The 19954-nt window shown below is 35.9% G+C and overlaps 1 protein-coding gene across 2 annotated transcripts in view; it reads right to left on the reverse strand.

Moving 5' to 3' along the window:
- Window positions 1-19954, reverse strand: part of LOC128211194 (uncharacterized) — a 63520-nt gene that overhangs the window by 2732 nt on the left and 40834 nt on the right. For both annotated transcript variants that reach the window (XM_052915669.1, XM_052915668.1), the window contains exons 7-15: window positions 19654-19938; window positions 6569-6846; window positions 5892-6066; window positions 4070-4158; window positions 2651-2791; window positions 2109-2400; window positions 1541-1711; window positions 608-781; window positions 100-203 (exon numbers count right to left, since the gene is read on the reverse strand). In XM_052915669.1, coding sequence (XP_052771629.1) covers window positions 100-203; window positions 608-781; window positions 1541-1711; window positions 2109-2400; window positions 2651-2791; window positions 4070-4158; window positions 5892-6066; window positions 6569-6846; window positions 19654-19938 — 1709 coding nt within the window. The remainder of the gene's footprint in view (window positions 1-99; window positions 204-607; window positions 782-1540; window positions 1712-2108; window positions 2401-2650; window positions 2792-4069; window positions 4159-5891; window positions 6067-6568; window positions 6847-19653; window positions 19939-19954) is intronic.

The following is a 19954-nucleotide window of genomic DNA, read 5'->3' on the forward strand; positions in this document are numbered from 1 at the left end:
TGTATGACATACATCATACTTTTTCAATTAATCAGTTAAATTCATCATAACTGTATACTGCACTCAACCTTTATATATATCACTTTCCCAATATTTTACCTGAAGAATGCTGCACCCGGCCCCCAGTTGAGGTAGGCACATGGAGGCAATGGCTCGGGCTCGGGCTTGTTTACCTCCTCTTGTTCAATCTTGTACTCGCATACCTGGGAACAAGAAAGTGCTTTTGTGAAATATTTGCTCCTAAAAAGTTATCATAAATATGCCTGATAATGCAATTAATTACTTTCTTTTAACCAGCAACCTTTTTTCAAAAGTAACAGTTACTACGGTACTTTAAAATATTACCAATTGTCAACAGTAACTTATTCATGCTTCAATATAATGTTAAAAGAAATGTTTAAATTCTAATGTACACATAAAATCACATATTTTTTTATTTAATTATGTTTCAATTTTAAAATCTAACATCTTTATTCATGTCAAAATCATCTGCACTGGATTTTTATTTAAATTGAAAAATAAACTACCGTACTCCATTTATGACGATCACTCTACAATCCTTGCTATTTTCCCACGGTATTAAACTTCAAATGAAAGGGCTCGTTACCTGTGCGTAAACATTGTCCTTGTTTTCCGGTGTATCCTCCTTGGCGTAGATGTAGAGAATGTACGCCCCCTTCTGTGGGAGGCGTAGTCTGAATGAAGCGACACCACCTACGCTCTCCTGCATACCGTAGCGGTTCAGCTTCACGCCCTTATACTCCTCATCTCCATTCTCAAACTGACAATAAAAGTAATTATTTTTTCATTAAGATAATTCAAATTAATTTCCAAGAAACTGTTCTTACTTCTTTAAAGCTATAAGATGCCGTTTCTAATGCATTCAGATACATTTGCTTGTAATCGTTATCCACAAGATGTTATTCTCGCCGGAAACGAGTGAAATTTGAAGTCACCTGACGAGATCTCGTGATAGTTCTTTCTCTATGGCAATTGTGTAGCAACAGCTAGAATTCATAACAGTTTGTACAATTTTTCTTTTCAGATAATACATATTTTTCGTATGATCACAGCAGATGAGCCTCATTACTTTTAAAAACTAAACTAAAAATACCTGCACTTGCAGAACAGTTGGAAAATGAGGATGTCACAACACATGGATAAAACGGCAAAGATTTTGACCAGCCAAATAATAAATGCAATATTGATTTAAGTAGATCACCTCTCTTCTGCACTGATGATTGTGTAGTCTATGCAATATGTTGTGTTTAAATACTTGTTCAGAAATATAATATGTTCAGAAGTACCCAGTACCAGTAGCCTGAGCACAAACTTGTGAGATGGGCACAAGTGTTTGCCTGAAATTCTAACTATTCTTAGATATAGTCTGAGAGCTGGCACCCATAAACTTGAGGCTAAGACCACTAGTTACCTGTATGGTGAAGTTAATGCCAACTATAAGATGATCCATCAAATTCAGCCTATTCTAAAATATATAGTATCAGTTTTCACTGATCTTCTGTTCCATGTGAGCCATTACCTGTATGCTGAAGTTGAATGCCACTACCAGCCTATGTGCTGGGTACCGGAGACGAATACTGATCTCCCCACGTCCATACACGACTGCCGTCCTGTGGCTCACAAACTCAAGCCCGTACTTGAAGAACTGGGGTTTCATGTGCGGCATGTTCTCAAACTCTTCCAGGGACACCTGTGAAACATTCATGCATTGTGAAAAACACTTTCAAGAGGATTTACACATGTAAAGTAAGAATTGTTAAATGGTAAAGAGTGATCTGATTGTCATATATGTGACTTGAAAATTATGCAATAGTGTAGGAGTATCTAAGACTTAAAGATCAACGTGCCATGTGTTTAAACATTTTAAATTTATAACAATTGTGAAACAAGTTATTACAACAATATATTAATCCCTCTCATTTAAACGATATTATGCGAGATGTGGTTTTGTGTTGTGGGGGAAACAACTTGAGCACTATACACTTTACTATGAAATATGATCTATCATTATTTGTTATCAATACTATATATTGTACGATAATACCAACAACTACTTAAATTACAGAAGTGTATAAGTAAAAACCTACAGTTCTCTCAAGAAGCTGCCACTTGGGGTCGTCGGGGAAGTGAGTAAAGATGAGTTGTGCAGGCTCAGTGAGGAAGAAGTACTCATCCAACTGGTAATGGAACTCTTCTGTTGACGCTTGCTTCCCGATGATACGTCGCGCGGCCCAGTGGGCATCAACGACGCACCAGGTGCCGTAGATGTATACGGCATTCCAGGAGTGCTGGTTTGTGCCAGGCTGGAACTTCTGGCCAGGACGGTAGTCCGCACCCTTCGCGTAGCCACTGATGATCTTTGAGTGCAGACCAGCATAGCTTTAAGTGGAAGTTAGAAAATAAAATTTATTGCTTTGTATAAAAATTAAATAGGAATAAAGCATTCATCTATACTAGATAAAAAAAATGGTACCCAAAACAAAGAATAAAAATTTTTGGTTACAGTTTATACAACAAGTGAACCACTTATAAAAATGAAACCTATTGTACGGCCGGTTTTAAGACCAATAAGCACCTCCTCCAGGCTTCCAGGCTCAAGGTTGTGAAAAATGCTGAGGTATCCACTTACTTGCACATTGTATCAAACACCATGGCATAGGTTGTGCGTCCAGTTTTAAGACCCATCAGCACCTCCTCTGGGCTGCCAGCCTGCACATTGTCAAACGACATCTCCTTCAGGTTCTTGGTAGCCAGCCAACGGAATATCACTCTGAAATACAGAAAGGAATATACTGTCTATTGAAAGATTACCAGGTATGGGGTTGAGGGCAATGAGTCATGTTTTGAATAATTCCATTTGGCTTCATATTTATTTTGGGTAGAAACAAGTACTGCTGTCCATTTTTGGAGACTATGTTCAAAATGTTGTAGTGGGAATCAAACTCACTACCTTTAAAGTGAGAGATGGACACGTATACTATTATATACCATTTGACTAACTCACCTTGAAAGTTCAAACCATGTTAACACCATATAATTTTTCTTTTGTGGCCACCGTTACGTTTGCATTGTGTAGAAACAAGCATTATTTGACCGCTGTATAGAACAGGTATTTTTTCATAAAACTAGTCGTTGAAGGGTTTGTAGAAGCAACATCTTTATTGAAACCTTGAATCTAACACAGCCTTGAGATATTCTTTTTTCAATTTTATGATTTTTTAACAATTCAAATTGATCTAACATCTTAACATTTTACAACTTTCTGCTAAATGTTTACACATTTTAGATTTTGGATTTTAACCAAGTTTATGACTTTCTCAAATATTGACTCCACCACAAAAGTGACTGATAATGGGGCTATTTACAGGTCGTCCATCCAGTAACAAACACATAAATAACATACTCCAAATAGGGGTGGTATTTAATTGACTAAGCCATTTAATATCATGAAAATTTCGACCTTTCCCACCTTGAAACATGAGTGCTTCAATGCATTTTAACAGAGAGTGAAAATAATACTTCCAATGTCAAACAAGGGCAATATCCTGCATATCGATTAACTCAACAATGTATCGGGTATCCCTGTGGTAGGTAAACCTTGTGCATACATAAATTATGCTAAAGTCTCATGCATTTAAACTATGGAACAGTTAATTCCCCTTAACATCTGAGAGGTATCATATTGGCAACTGGACTGTCAATATAGCCTTAATAATATCTCAAATTTCAATTGTATGACCTGAACATGCTACAGAAAATAATCCATTTCCTTCCCTCTCATCAAAAATGCAGTTGAATTTACATAAAGTAACTAATTTGCTATCTACTTAAGTAAAGTTATGGACCTTCATTGTCATTGGTAACCCGTGGAAACATGTGAACCAAGGTTCATGTTTTTACACCACGACCATCATCAAGTCTATGACAAACTAAAAATGAGTCCTTTATCCTTTAGTCATAAAATACTAGCTGTATATGTTTCATGCATTTTTATACATGTATTTTTATAATTAGTAGATTATAACCCTGATTAGGTTAGACTGGTTACCTGCATTTTTCGATCTCATTGGTGATGTTCTTGGAGAAGATGAGATCCCAGACCAGCTCTCTCACATTGCTGTGGTCGCTCTTTGACACCTGAAACACACAATCATGTAAATAAATATTTGGAACTAAAACTTCAATGGCCAGTAACCAGCAACATTGATCTATTGAATAATCTATACAATTGAAAAAATCATAACACAGCTTGCCATTGAGACCTTTTACAAAAAATTGAAATAAATAGACTGAAAGAAAATGTTAATAAATAAAGGCTGAGCATAGAACTGCTTTTTTTAATGAAGCAAACACCCACTAAATACACAAAAATTGCTTGAATATGTTATACAGTAGATCACGGTGTATAGGACGCTATCATAGATAGGACGCAGGCAAAAATATATGCAAAAAATTGGGATAAAAACTTGATAACACTTATACCATAGATAGGACACAGTAAAAAACTAGAAATGTGTCCATAGGACACGGATGCCCCACTTCGATTTTTTGTCACAGAAAATAAGCCATAATGATTATTCAGGATAAATGATTAAAGCGATTTCCATGGCTATCGAACTTGATCAAGATATTATGGTCACAAACATGTGTTAAAAGTTTGGTGAGGATTGGACAAACAGTTTTCAAGAATTAGATCGGAAACAATCTTCGGGACGTATTTTTCAAGTCTTTTTTTGCAAATAAAGGGCCGTAACTCCTAAATGACAATAGCGATTTCCATGGCTATCGAACTTGATCAAGATATTATGGTCACAATCATGTATGTAAAGTTTGGTGAGGATTGGACACATACTTTTCAAGAATTAGATTGGAAACATATATTTTTGAAGTATTTTTGGCAAAAAAGGGCCGTAACTCCTAAATGACTAAAGCGATTTCCATGACTATCGAACTTGATCAAGATATTATGGTCACAAACATGTGTTTAAAGTTTGGTGAGGATTGGACAAACGGTTTTCAAGAATTAGATCGGAAACAATCTTCGGGACGTACGTACGTACAGACAGACAGACGTACGTACGGACAAGGGCAACCCTATATGCCGCCACTTTGTGGGGGCATAAAAAATCAAAATTGGCAGCCAACATTTTTGTTGACAAATTTTAGTATTGTAAAAATGGCAAAGGTTCTTAAAATAGTACCATATAAGTAAAATGATTTAATACATTGAAATAACAATAGCACAAGTGGTATAAAGCACTTAATTAGTTACACAACTATTTCATTCTGCAAACCCGAAGTCGTGTGGGACGAACACTATTATCGCAACAGTGTTTACTTATTGGTATAAGTACCGCGTAGGTAAGGCAGAGTTTTTTTCACACCTTTACACATTGACAGTGCACAATGCTGCCACCTTACAGTATGCATGTAAATCACCATCCTTCCATTTATTTCGCTATACATTTTTGGCCAGAAAATGGTGCTTCCTAATACACAGTGATTTACGGTACATGGGTGTTGCATCACACAATGTTTTTACCTAAAGTCAAAAACATTGAGTTAGAATCTCACTTAGAATAAATTTAACTTTATTAATATGTCAATAACTCTCTGGGCTTAAAGATTCTGTAGTGCAACTCATATTTTGCCAGCTTTACATCACCCCAGATTAACTTATACGCGGTAAAAAAAACTAGCAACACCTAGGTATGGCAGGGCCTGGTGTTTGTCGCATTTCATCTTTCTTACACTCAAAAGTAACATATAACACCTTGATGAATGTTTTGTTTACATGTATGATTCAGGAATAATACAGGTGTATTTTCCGAAAAGTTTATACCAAATGGAGACACTGTATCTACACTAACCTGGATGGCGTGGTCGTCCACAGTGTGAAGCACCTGCCTGTCAATATTCTCCAGGGACGGCTTCTGGTGCGATGTGGCCGCCTGCGGGGTAGGAGGTGGACCGGCATCTTTCTCTGTCTTTACGGGGATCAACTTGAAAGTCGGTGGCGGCGCTGGTGGTTCCTGGCCGACATTTCTACAAGCAGACAATTGGTACGTAAAAATCAATGGGCAGTCCTTGCTGATCTGTGTAAGTGTACAATAATAACATTTAGTCTTGGGCAGAACCTATAATAATTCAACAAAATGAATTACATTGGTTGCAAGTATCCAGGGAGGAATATTAGCTAGTCTGAACATACATATCAACATTTGATATAACACCTTTGTGCCTTATGACTGTGATCATCATAGTGAAGTTCGTGTTATTTGAAAACTGCCATACGTCCTCATTTTATATTAGTGCTATTTCACTACTATGATACTACTCTGCAATCTAAGCAAGTTCTTAAACATAACAATTGTAAATTTTTAAAAGACAAATGACAATCAAAATTATAAGAACAAGACGTCCGAAACATCATTTCTTTATACAAACATTATATCAACGCAATTGTTAAATATTATTCAATGACATTGTTTTTGTTATTCAACTCTGTTGTTTGCTATTCAACTAGTTTAAGTGTAACGCCACTAACCTTTTCTCCACCTGTATGGGCGCAGAGCTGACGGGGATATTGGACACTTTGCCCTTCTGTGGCTGGGGAACATCCGTCGTGCCCTTACCTGGGCGGTATGACACCTGGCCCTGAGCCTGGGTTCCTGGAGCCACACTGGCGTACACACCCTGCTGGGGGGCGGCCCCATAGAGATACTGCTGCTGCAAAAGCTCTGGTGGGGGCGGAGGGAACTCTTCATCGACCTCTCCGTCCCTGCCCTGCCCACCGATGTAAGTGCTAGCAAGGCCTGCAGTCACCTATAATAGACAAAAAGAACGGAAACATTACTTAAATGGTAAAAAAAACAACACTCTGAACTTAATAAAGCTAACAACATTAGGCTATCTAGGCTTACAGTGCAACAGACAAGGGGAGATTATGTGCATGATATGGTTTCTTCTGAGATATATCATTGTTATTCTTATTTGTTAAGTGCTTTGTGCTGTTTTGCAATCATTGCCTGGCTTTCTTCAATCAATGAGACTGTACATTTATACTGTAAAAAATATTGGTATCTTGTTTAAAAACATCACTTTAACATATCGTTCAGATTTTTTTAAGCATAGCATAAAATGTTCTACTGGCATCCTGAGGATATTTCTGTTCCAACAATGTTTTAATTCTATTACCACTGGGACCTTATCCATAAAGCAACTTTCTTAGTGCAAAACTGACTTTTTCTTGAATATGTCTCAATATTACATAAATATTAAAATATCTTCAATTCTGTATCCTCTTTCAAAAAAGTATGCGTCAAAATACTTTAGCTTTGTAAGTATGTGCCTAGATGCCCTTCTTACACACAATTATGATATGAATGACTATCAATTGTGATAGTGCCACTTTGTACATCAATGGATACTTAAATATTTAAAAACAAAAACACAGAATTTGAGATCTCACTGGACCTATTTATCAAAATATTGTTAAAGTTAACAATGTTGCTGATGTCATTGTTGTTAACTTTGAAATCTCTGGAAGATTAATGGATACACTTGTGATCTGCTGTAATTGTTAACTGTATCAAAGTTCTGATCAATCAGCCCATCATCAACTGTGAAAATAAATGTACAAAGAATAAGACTCGATTTTCAACTGTGTACAGTTAACAGCAAGACACCATAACAGGATTAGGTAATTATGAAATCTCACATTTCAGACATCACTGATCATCAATAGATGCAGTTTACAACATCAATGAACGTAATCACTCTCAAATGAAGTCATTCATGTTAAAGAAAACCTTTTCTTTAAACACTCAAAAGGAAGATACATTGCTTTAGCATTTAGATACAAGTTTTATCGAGAATCTTTGAAATCCTATCACCGATATTTTAATGATAATAACAAGTACTGTGTAGAATAAGGAATAAGTTTTTTTGAGTTCTCAGCTGATGGCAATCTATGTGAAATATTACAGTACTGCAGCTTTTAACAATAAACATTGTTCAGAAAAATTCAGAAGATCACACTGAACTTGCCATACACTTTAAAGCCTTCAATCATGACAGCTAAAAGCCATAATGAACCAAAAGGTTTGTTTCATGGGTGGAAACAGAACTGGTATCCATTTAGCACGGCCTCTAAACGCCAGCTCCACCACTTTACGGTGGTGCAAAAAGAGCTGTAGACACTTCCGTGGTGGAGCTGTGCCCTATGTTTACATGAACAAACGTGAGTATAATTTATATTTTATTTGATAATTTCATTTAAAGGACATATTTCGAAAATCGGAGAATGTGGTACCGTGTAAGAACACTTTTACTGTAGGCTGGTTACTATTTTGTTTCAATATTGTGCAAACTGTGGTGCCAGGAGCTTTTCTCCCGAATCGGACTTGGCGCCATCAGCGCCACCACTTTTATAAATATGTGCATTTTTTTCTTTTTAAGAAGTGCTTATCGGTTTTGTTGTGTTCCGGCATAGGGTTTTTACATAACAGTTATGTTTACATGCGTGAGAATGTTCTTACGGGGGGGTGTAAGCACCGAAATGTACATGCTATGCAATCTGATCTCAAAATATGCACATGTCCAATTCGGGAGAAAAGCTCCTGGCACCACAGTTTGCACAATATTGAAACAAAATAGTAACCAGCCTACAGTAGAAGTGTTCTTACACGGTACCACATTCTCCGGTTTTTGAAATATGTCCGTTAAATGAAATTATCAATTAAAATTAATAAATCATACTCACGTTTGTTCATGTAAACATAGGGCAAAGCTCCACCACGGAAGTGTCAACAGCTCTTTCTTTGCACCACCGTAAAGTGATGGAGCTGGCGTTTAGAGGCCGTGTTTAGCGAGAAAGTGGTCCTGTGAAATGTGTGAACACAAGCTTCTGGCGAGAGGTGAGAGGTGAGCACTTAAAATGAACCTATGTCAAATCCATCCTCATGATAGGTAGTAGCTAAACAGAATTCTATGTGATAAAGAAATTCCTAATATAGCAACACAAAACCCACCTCAGCCTCTGCACTGAGAGCGCCCCCTGGCAGAGTCACCTCCACCTTTGCTGAGCCCGCGACCCCTGACATACGGCTTGATGGGTAATGCTCCAGTTAATATTACACAATATCCAGACTTGTGCTATAAATCTATAGCTCTAAGTCTGTGCACTTTTGTAACGCAAGTCAAATATTATCTACACTTTAATATAGGTACAGTGTTATATTAAAATTTGTCACCAATTTAAACATCACTGTTAAAATGTCACAAAACAGTTACTTATTTTTCACTAATATTCTTCAAACTGATTCAAAATGTCAATCCCATTGATTGTAGTTCTCTTAATTTTGCATTGAAATTCCACAAATATTTCCAAAAACTAATAAAATAGACTGAAGTAAATATCCTTGCAAACAAAAGCAAACACTGAAACGGTACAAATTACTTGATGAAAGGTGGTCTTCTTTACATTTTAAACAAAGGTCAATTCCAGTTTATTGTCCGGTCTCCATATTTATTGCAATATGAACTCTCTCCAAAACCATATAACTATTGAAATATAACGCTTAATAGCTTAATTACTTTAGTTCCGTCTTCTAAATATTTCTTAACATTCAAGGAAGTTATATTCTCATAGATTTAATATAAAGTGGCATAAACAAATATTATTTCTTACTGAACCTTATACACCTAGCACTTGTAATTAAGCACTTGTAATTTGACAATGTCTTCAGGAATTTGTTTATTTCAATTTTTATAAAGCTGCAAAAAAGTACTCTGGATTAATATATTCAAAATTTCAGGGTGACAAATAAATAATGATCCCTGTTCCATACTCAATCTTATATACCCTGCACTTTAGATGTGACAATGTTGGAAAATTCAAATTCCATATTGAGGGTGAGGTTGTGACATAAGACATTGAAGGGCAATGTTCACCACTAGCCCAGCAATGTTTGCATTAAGAGGGCGGGTTGAAAATCCAACAGATAGAGCTGATTCTTCATAAAATTAATAATATTGAGATTGAAGAGGAGAGGAACATTATGTCCTGTGTTATCAATCTTTATACAGATTATTGAAAATATTTATTAAATATAAATGCCACTCTCCAGAGGCCAAGCTTATTTATTTGAAAACTGCATATTGCTCATATGAATGCATCGCTTTATTGTCTATATAAAATGACAAAATATTATAGAGGTAAAAATTACATTTGAAACAAAAAAATTGTGACATCTGGCACAAGAAACAACCAAGAAACACTTGACTATTGATGATTAAATGCACATTTTGTGGTTATTTTCAGTTACTGAATGAACACTTGAAAGAATTTGGAGGTCAAAAAGAAATTCCTCAAAACATATTTCTTGTGGTATCTCTGGCACAAGAAACAACACAAGAAACATATTACACTACAATTTATGCAGCAATACTAGACCTAAACAAATTTACAGAGTTCAAAGACACTTCACTGAAGTATCAGAGGTGCTCCAGCAAGTTGTTTCATGTTTATTGGGTGTACAACCCTTTCAAGTCAAGCAATTTCATTTTCAAAGATAAAGCATTCAGCTCCAATTAAGCATTTGCAAGAAAGAAAACTTGATATAATGTTAAGAGCCTGAGCTAGACTGAGCTATAAATTAAGAAGGACAGAGACTGAGCTAGAAATTAAGATGGACAGAGACTGAGCTAGAAATTAAGATGGACAGAGACTGATCTATAAATTAAGATGAACAGAGACTGAGCTAGAAATTAAGATGGACAGAGACTGAGCTAGAAATTAAGATGAACAGAGACTGAGCTAGAAATTAAGATGAATAGAGACTGAGCTAGAAATTAAGATGAACAGAGACTGAGCTAGAAATTAAGATGGACAGAGACTGAGCTAGAATTTAAGATGGACAGAGACTGAGCTATAAATTAAGAAGGACAGAGACTGAGCTAGAAATTAAGATGGACAGAGACTGAGCTAGAAATTAAGATGGACAGAGACTGAGGCCAGAGTTTTTATATCTTTAGATTTACGGGAGCGCCGTACCTAAATATTGCAAAACCCAAATAAAAATAAAATAAAATTTCCTAGTTTTATTTTTATTTTTTCCGACGAACGTTGCTCCAATGTTACGAAGAAAATAAAATTAGTGTTCTATAACCCATATCTCAGAAGCAACTGGTGTACTAATTGTCATTCATTATCGGTATTTTTACTTTAATAATACGTAAACCAGTCGCAAATACGCGGGGAAACAGAACAGGTACCCATAACCATAACAACGTCCTGTCAAAAGTGAAAGTAGCGAGTCAATGTCAGCTATATAGAAAGGTTTTACTACCAAGACGTTTATGTTACTTTATTTAAATCAAACCGTCGATAACTTAAGGCGTGTATATTGTGATTTTTTGTAGATCTAGTATGTTGTTCGCGATTCGTGGAATGATTGCACAACATCCGGTCAAAATAAGGAGACAGAAATTCGTGGGTTGTGTTTGTCAATAAAAAAGTTGTTGGCGCACGTAGTATATTAAAAAGGATGAATTGGATTACAGCGCAAATATTCAAAGCTTCTGACAAACACAAACTGCAAAATGATATCGTGTTCATCATAGTCAAAATGGATATTTATTTCTGAATTTGACTCTGAGGAGCATTGAACATACTGCCTCACGGTCACATATTTGAAGCGAAAAACACAAGGTATCTTCTTACGTTCGTAGTTGTCAATTTGTTTAATAATTAATTATAATTTAAATCGTTATAAAATACTGAAAATGAGCAAATAATAACATTGTGTTTGTTTCTGGCAAGACAAAAAACATTGGAACATAAGATAATATTTGGCAGTCAGTGCAAGAAGTCAAACTGATCAGTTGCTCATGTGTCAAAGGGCATCCCAATAGCTGGAATTCGAATGATATTGTTCAGGATCAATTCTAAAATCAGTTTTTAACCAGTTATTTTGAAATATATTACACTTGTCAAGTTTATTTTAATGCTCCCGAATTTTCTTTGGTAAAGTATATATAAAATTAATGTAGTTCACAGATATTGACTGTCTATGCTTCCGTATGCCCTGTCAAAATTAGAAGTGAATAGGTATACTGTATCCATCAAGGCTTAGACTTTATTTGGTAAAATTTTCTATATGAAAACCACATTACGGTAAATGGTCACGGTGCTATATGTTAAAGACATAAAAAACATTTGACCTCCTTTCCGTGTCTTAAACTTTGTTCAATGTTTGATCACTTCACTATTAAAAGGAAATGCTTATATTGTGGGCAAAAGGTTAGAAATGGGCAGGCCATTTTAACTTCTTTATTACACTGACATGTTTCATAAAATCTATGGGTTGATAATATATGCATCACATGTATGCATAGATGCATTTGAACAAATATCTACTTAACAATTATGCACTAATCAATTGTAACCACAGCCCCCCGCCCCGGTCCGGGGTATACCGGGGATAGCCGGGGAAATGGGCCATGTTTTTACCTCCCAGGTGGCCCCGCAGTGCCGGGTGAATCCGGTGGTTTTGTCTTCGCGCAAAATATAGCGGGGAATGGGCCTTACGTAGGGTCCCTGGGGTGCGGGGGCATTTGGCAGGGATTTTACCCTCAGTTTGTTCCTGCAGGACATGGATTTTACCCGGAGTTGGCTGGACCTGGGGTGCCATGGTTACAATTGACTGGTGCATTAATTTCAATAAGCGCTTGAACTGTGTTAAGGTAAATATTTTCAGTCTTTAAAAGGATCTTTAATTATGCTTTCGAAACTGTATGGTGGTCTTTCACCCTTTGTTCAGCCTATGAAAAAGCTGACACAAGTAAGGTGTGTTTTGTCTTCATGATATAAGAAGATTTAAAAAATAAAAAAAAATCGAAGAAAAATCCATTTTATTTTTATTTATTTCTCCTTCGGGACATTTTATGCATTTTATTTTTATTTTTATTTCCTCCTCCTTACCCAACTTTTTGAAAAATCTCCCGTAAATCTAATGATAAAAAAACTCTGGTCTGAGCTAGAAATTAAGATGAACAGAGACTGATCTATAAATTAAGATGAACAGAGACTGAGCTAGAAATTAAGATGGACAGAGACTGAGCTAGAAATTAAGATGAACAGAGACTGAGCTAGAAATTAAGAACAACAAAGACTGAGCTATAAATTAAGATGGACAGAGACTGAGCTAGAAATTAAAATGAACAGAGACTGAGCTAGAAATTAAGATGGACAGAGACTGAGCTAGAAATTAAGATGGACAGAGACTGAGCAATAAATTTAGATGGAAAGAGACTGAGCTATAAATTTAGATGGACAAAGACTGAGCTAGAAATTTAAATAGACAGAGACTGAGCTAGACATTTTGTTGTTCAGAGACAGAGCTAGAAATTAATATGGACAGAGACTGAGCTATAAATTTAGATGGACAGAGACTGAGCTATAAATTTAGATGGACAGAGACTGAGCTGGAAATTTAGATGGACAGAGACTGAGCTGGAAATTTAGATGGACAGAGACTGAGCTAGAAAAGAGACTGAGCTGAAAATTAAGATGGGCAGAGACTGAGCTATAAATTTAGATGGACAGAGACTGAGCTATAAAGTTAGATGGACAGAGACTGAGCTATAAATTTAGATGGACAGAGACTGAGCTAGAAATTTAGATGGTCAGGGACTAAACTGGAAATTTAGATGTTCAGAGACTGGAAATTTAGATGCAGTGCATTAGCATATTTCATAAAACCTTCACTTACAAACCCTTCATTATCTATGATTTTTTTAAATATTGTCAACTTTTTATTGCAGATTATTCAATATTTTTTCAAGTTAAAGAAAAATATAATTACACTATAATAAAAATGAAAAAAATAGCGTTTTTTGTTAATGCATGCAAATTATATTTGCTTTGTTTTCTGTTCATGTTCCCTGCATTGAGGAACTTTGTAATAATATGGAAAAAAGTTGATGTTATAAGTTAATTAGCAATGTAGGCAGACACAAATATGTGCACACCCACACCAAGGGCTAGTAGCCAGAGATATGTGAATCTACTATTATGCACAGATCATTAACAAAGTGATCAATTGTAAGAAGTTTCATGTAATAATCTTTATCCGTTTCCAGTCTTAGTCATGGCCAATATAAAAAAAATTACACTTTGCAAACATCGACACCAACAAAGACAATACCTTGATTATTCGATATTTAAATAACAATTAAGTTTAAAACCAAAATGCATATCAGAATGGTGAGGAATAGTGTGTATTTCTTCATCTCTCAGCTGATGAGTCACCTGCCGAAATTTCAACCAGATGGCTGCATTTTTATAATAGCGGCCTGCATCATATTTCCTATGTCGGTGAATCATCAACTACATGTTATGAGTGTCAGAAGATATAAAAAAATTTATTAAATGTGTAGTAAAAAATGTTTTCATGACACTTGTTTAATACAGCCATATGAAAACATAACAAACAAAATTAATGTTCTAGAAAGGTTATGCAAAGTATAAATATCATATTATACAAAATAACAACACAAATTTCATTACATTTCATTTAACAGGATAAAAAAGTCAGCATTATATAGCATTATTATATAGCGAAAGAATGCTTTTTTAAAAAGTAAATCTCCTGTGAATTTGTAAATATTTTATGCATGCGACCTTTGTGCACCCACCTTGGTGACCCTAGTATGTGGGTCATAGGTTATTTCCACACTTCTCGTACCACTAGTCCTTCTCTCCATCACAAAGAGTATTCAAGAAACGTTGTATGACAAGAGAAACGGTAACATAGCTATCTACATTGTAATATTCATTACGTCTTGCAAATTATTTCCTGAACAGACACCGACATCCCAGCTATGTAAACAGGATTGTTAGTTGTTTACTTTTGTACAGTCTTCCACATAATAACAGTATTTTCCTCCATACAGTTTATGCTTAGTGCATTTCTGTAAGGTGATACCTAATTTTCAGCCAAAAATAATTAAATCTTCCACAAGGTTACTTGGTGTCAGCAAGTGTGACTCTAAAGGGTGAATTTCGGACAGTCATACAGTACAGAGTGGCTGAAGTAATACACAATTAGTTTATCACCGAACAGCAGAGTTGGAAAATAATTAAAAATAAACAATGTTGTTTAATAAACAATGTTGTTTCTTTCATAAACTTCAAGTATCAAATACAACCTTTAATCAACAACAACATGCTAGCTAGTGGAACGACTGTGACACATACTACAGTTTTTTTTTCTTCTCCGAAAAGTCAAATGTTTTTTTTTCTTTGCAAAAACATCACCAAGAAAATCCCCTCACTGATTTTTTACAGCTCAAATCCAGTATTTACTCCATAGCACAGAGATAAGCCCTATTATTCACCACAAAGAGCACAAAATAATACGAAATGCAGCAACTTTTAACAAGTGCAGCATCTGCAACTCAAGGCTTTGTATTTACCACTCTTTTGATATAACAACTTCTGCTCTACTACATTGAACTATAAAACAATCAGTTTCACTATATATGAAGAAATCAGGCCAAATAAACTGTTGCAGTCTAAATATCATAAAGAAACATAGCCGAGTATTATCTGATTGACCATATTTATTTCAACAAGCAAATAAGGGTGTTCGAACACAACAGGAAACTGACTATTGTATAATGTACATACCTCCAGTGATCACAGTTCATGTTAAAACATGGATTTGATGATAGATACAGACATAATATAAATGTAATTGAAGTCATTTTAATCAATCAAAATTATTATGGAATTAAAACAACTCATTTTCACAGCCTGCCCAAATTGCTGGTACCATGTCTGGCGACTTAGGCGCTATGCCTGCATGGGGACTGGCAATAATATACCAGCCCTGTAAAATTATTAATGATGTGCTTGGAGATGCAGAAACAGGGGTTTCTCATGCAATAGCAATATAAATATTACATAATGTCATCCATACAACAGTGATAGAAAAGTAATTACAGCTGCAGAATGAAAATATTTCTGTGGTTGGTAGACTTCCACTGGGACCTGACAGTAGCTGCTGAGCAGATCCATCAACTTGAGTGCTTGGAAATAAATATGCTTATCTGCTACAAGGTGGTGTGCAGTACTGAGCAGGCTACTATTTTTTATTTCCGGCAGGCTACTATTTTTTTTTTTCGCCAATAGCTGCTTTACCCAAGTTCTGACCTAGATGTTAGACAAATGACCTAGATTGAAGACCAATTAATAATCATATTTTAATACTGAATAATGTTGATGAATTAAGGAAATGAAACGTTTTGATTGATTTATAGTTAAGTCGGCAAGCCGATGAGAGGCACAAATATGATAAAGTTTTAAAATGAATTTTCTGGATACTTGCTTCTAATTGCTTTCCCAATAAAATTTATTTTTGTTCAAACACATGAAATGTAATATTTAAGTGCAAAATATTAAATTATTTTTAAAAGTAATATATATATATATATATTTTTAGTTATTTATTGTCTATAGTGACGTATAACCCCCCTTGCGAGCCACTCGTTTTCTCTAGTTTTGTGAGGTTTTCTTCTAATGCAACAGTCAATTGTAACCACGCCCCCCCCCCCCATGTCCGGTTGTATACCAGGTATAGCCAGGGAAATGGGCCGTGTTTTTACGTTTCAGGTGGCCACGCAGTGCTGGGTGAATGCGATGGTTTTGTCTTCGAGCAAAATATAGTGGGGAATGGGCCTTACCTAGGCCCCCTGGGGTGCGGGGGCATTTGGCGGGGATTTGACCATCAGTTCGTCCCCGCAGGGCGGAGATTTTACCCGGGGCTGGCTGGACCAAAAGTCAAAGTCCCCGCTATTCCCCGGACCTGGGGGGGCAGTGGTTGTAATTGACTGACCAAACCATGTCAAGAATCTGGTCAATTTTGAAACACAAGTGTCTTCATTTAAGCATAAGAAGTGGAGAAATGAAACTTTCCTTCTGCTGAACCCAGAAGTCCTATAAATTAATTTAGCCGTTGTTGATCCTAGAATAGTATTTTTTACAATCTAGAGAAAACAACACCATAACTTCAATGCCTTTCATCATTGTGGTAAGTCAGGTTATTGCCATTGCCTTGACGTCTGTCACAGACCTAAGTAGTTGTGCAAATATTTTGCTTTAACTATAAAAGGTACTATATCTTGAAATGAGACATGGCACAAACCCTGCCTCAGTAATTTTACACATGTTTAGCAAATAATAATCCCTGCCATATCATTGAGTATGAATTTTGTGACAAAACCTTTTTTCGACCTTAGTCCTTTTTTGATATTCAAAGAAACAATATGCACATGTTAAGTTCATACTGCTTTCTCACAGTACAATCTTCAAGCTCTTGTTTACAAATTGATAGCCGTTGATATTTCTTTGTTAACAACAAATGCAGATCTATGACAATCCCTGTGCAATTTACACACTAAATGAAGCACAATTGAAAAATTATCCTTCAAGATCAACATGTCTGAATTTTTGTGGTATTACTGGGCTTCTAAAATTATAACAAGCTCTGCTATGTAAATTTAAGAATTTGAACTAGCCCGGTAAAACAAGAGAGAGCCGTGGCCCAATCCCTTTGCATGCTTGGTTTTATAATGTTGGTTTAAATATTGTGTTGAACATTGCATTGATATTCTCATTGTCAAACGTGTTCTCATGCAATAAAATATTATTAAATAAAAATTAACCAGTGCAGGGCTTGCAGGCCTGTATTTATCATAGCCATGTTTTCTCCCTAGCGTTTGTAATCTTTATATTAAATTTTGTCATGTGATCTGTTTCAAATTAAGTTTTCGTTTATTTTTCCAAATCAATTATGTAAAATGATGAACTTGCACTTGTCTTATTAATTTACATGGCTGCTGTTTGTGATCTTGACAATTTACAGCTACTTAAGATCAGACCCAAACAAATCCTGCAAAGCATTTTGGCACAATACAAGAATCATCTGCTGCAATACATGCAACCTATACACTTAGTTTTGACTGTACAGTAAGAATACAAAGTGTATGAATGATACATTGGGAATGTCAGAAATGCTCCTAGCAAAACCTGAAGCGGAAAACAGTAGCTTCCGTTCATGTAGAAAACCTGTGGGTATTAGTAACAAGTGGTTGCGGATGTATGTCCTTCTGCTATTGACTATCGATCACTCAACATGTTGAATTAGATCTTAAACAAAGTGACATTCCATAACTATGATACAACATATATGATTTACTCTATTAAGTGCTTCTGTTTATAAAGATGATAATAATAGATGTAATTATTATCATTTTAATTTCTGTCAACTTTAATTCCCCCCCCCCCCCCCACCACCATGCAAAAACATTTAAGACACCATGTCCAATATTAGGACTACTTTTGTCTTCTATTACAGTGAATCTGCAACCTGCATCAGTCAACAGGTTTTTTTTTAACAATTTTCTGGTTCCAGACTGTCAGCTGCAATATTCCCCAGTACAAACTGTACATGGATTCTGGCACATGCAACTGCCGCTGCCATGCAGACTGCCAACAATTTCACCTTGGTTGTGTTGTCTTTCTCCCCAAACCATCAAGTTTATCACAGTAATTACTATACATCTTCCGTAAACTTTTGCCTTGTATTGCAAAAAAAGGTTCATGGTATGCCAGTAACAAGAAAACTAAGATTTTTAACTTAGACTGCTAATACAGAGAAGACCTTTACATTAGTTTTCAATCATGGAGAAATAAAATGTATTATCTCAACTTACATTAAGCCATGAAAACTGTCTATGAGTCCTTCTATAATTGTGAGTTGTTAGTCTGTTTTGATTTCATTTTTTAACAAATAGAAGTTCTATTAACTTTGTACTGCAACAAAATATCAAACACTCAAAAGATTTTGTGTTTTACACCAGTTCAACAAAAATAACAAGTAGTTTTCAAGGAATAAATAGACAGGAGTTCTAGGGCGATATTTATTATTGTATTTCCCCTTGCAAGTTTCTAAATTTCCAAGATAACCAAAGAGCACAAGCCATCTGTTACAAAGCAAATTATCCGCAAAATGAGTTTGAATGGGGTCTAATGGAATATATATTTCTTGTTACTCCACATAAGTGTTCAGGCTCCTTCCTCTGCCAATTGAAATCGCCAGACAGATTTACATTTAATCACTTAGAAGAACTCTGACTAAGAAGTCTACAACTGCTATCTTTCCATTTAGTAACGTAAACAACTGACAAATTTCCATTAAGTCATTTATTTTACGCATGCTGTCAGTATAGTGGCATCTGAAGGGCATTCTGAACGGGTCGCTAAGAAAGATAGCATTTATTTTTGGTCTCCATACACTGAATTGTTCAGAAATCAAAAAAAAACACTATTACATAGAGCATAATTTTAAAAGATTGAGTTTCTAAAAAAAAAAATGTTATGACATTTAAATAAAAACATCAACAGGACTCCCAACTGATGACCATTTTCCAATAGAGATTGTCTTGAATGAAAAGAAAAAACTTGAATATTGTTCAAAGCATTTTGCTCATAAAACCAATAACACATTTCACATTTTTTCACTCAGTAATAATAACAACAAGGGGAACAACTCCCACAATTCTCACCTGCTGTGCATCAGGCTGGTATCCCTTATTCTGCTGTGTAGCTTGGGAACCGTCCGGCAGGTTACACTGCCTGCTAGGGGTCTCCTGGTAGAAGGCGTTCGCCTGCTCACTGGGAGGAGCATAGTGCAGGAAGTACTGGCACACATGGGTGTAGGTGTCTCCATCTTTGTTGGGGTCGTTGCCGTATACCTCGAATCCATACTCGCCCTTGTGGGGCAGGGTCACTGTCACGACGATTCTGTCTCCCTGGTCAGCCTCGACCACACAGCGCTCCAGCTCATCCTCCTGTGAAAACACACAC

Source organism: Mya arenaria, chromosome 12 (assembly GCF_026914265.1).
Source record: "Mya arenaria isolate MELC-2E11 chromosome 12, ASM2691426v1".
Lineage (NCBI taxonomy): Eukaryota > Metazoa > Mollusca > Bivalvia > Myida > Myidae > Mya > Mya arenaria.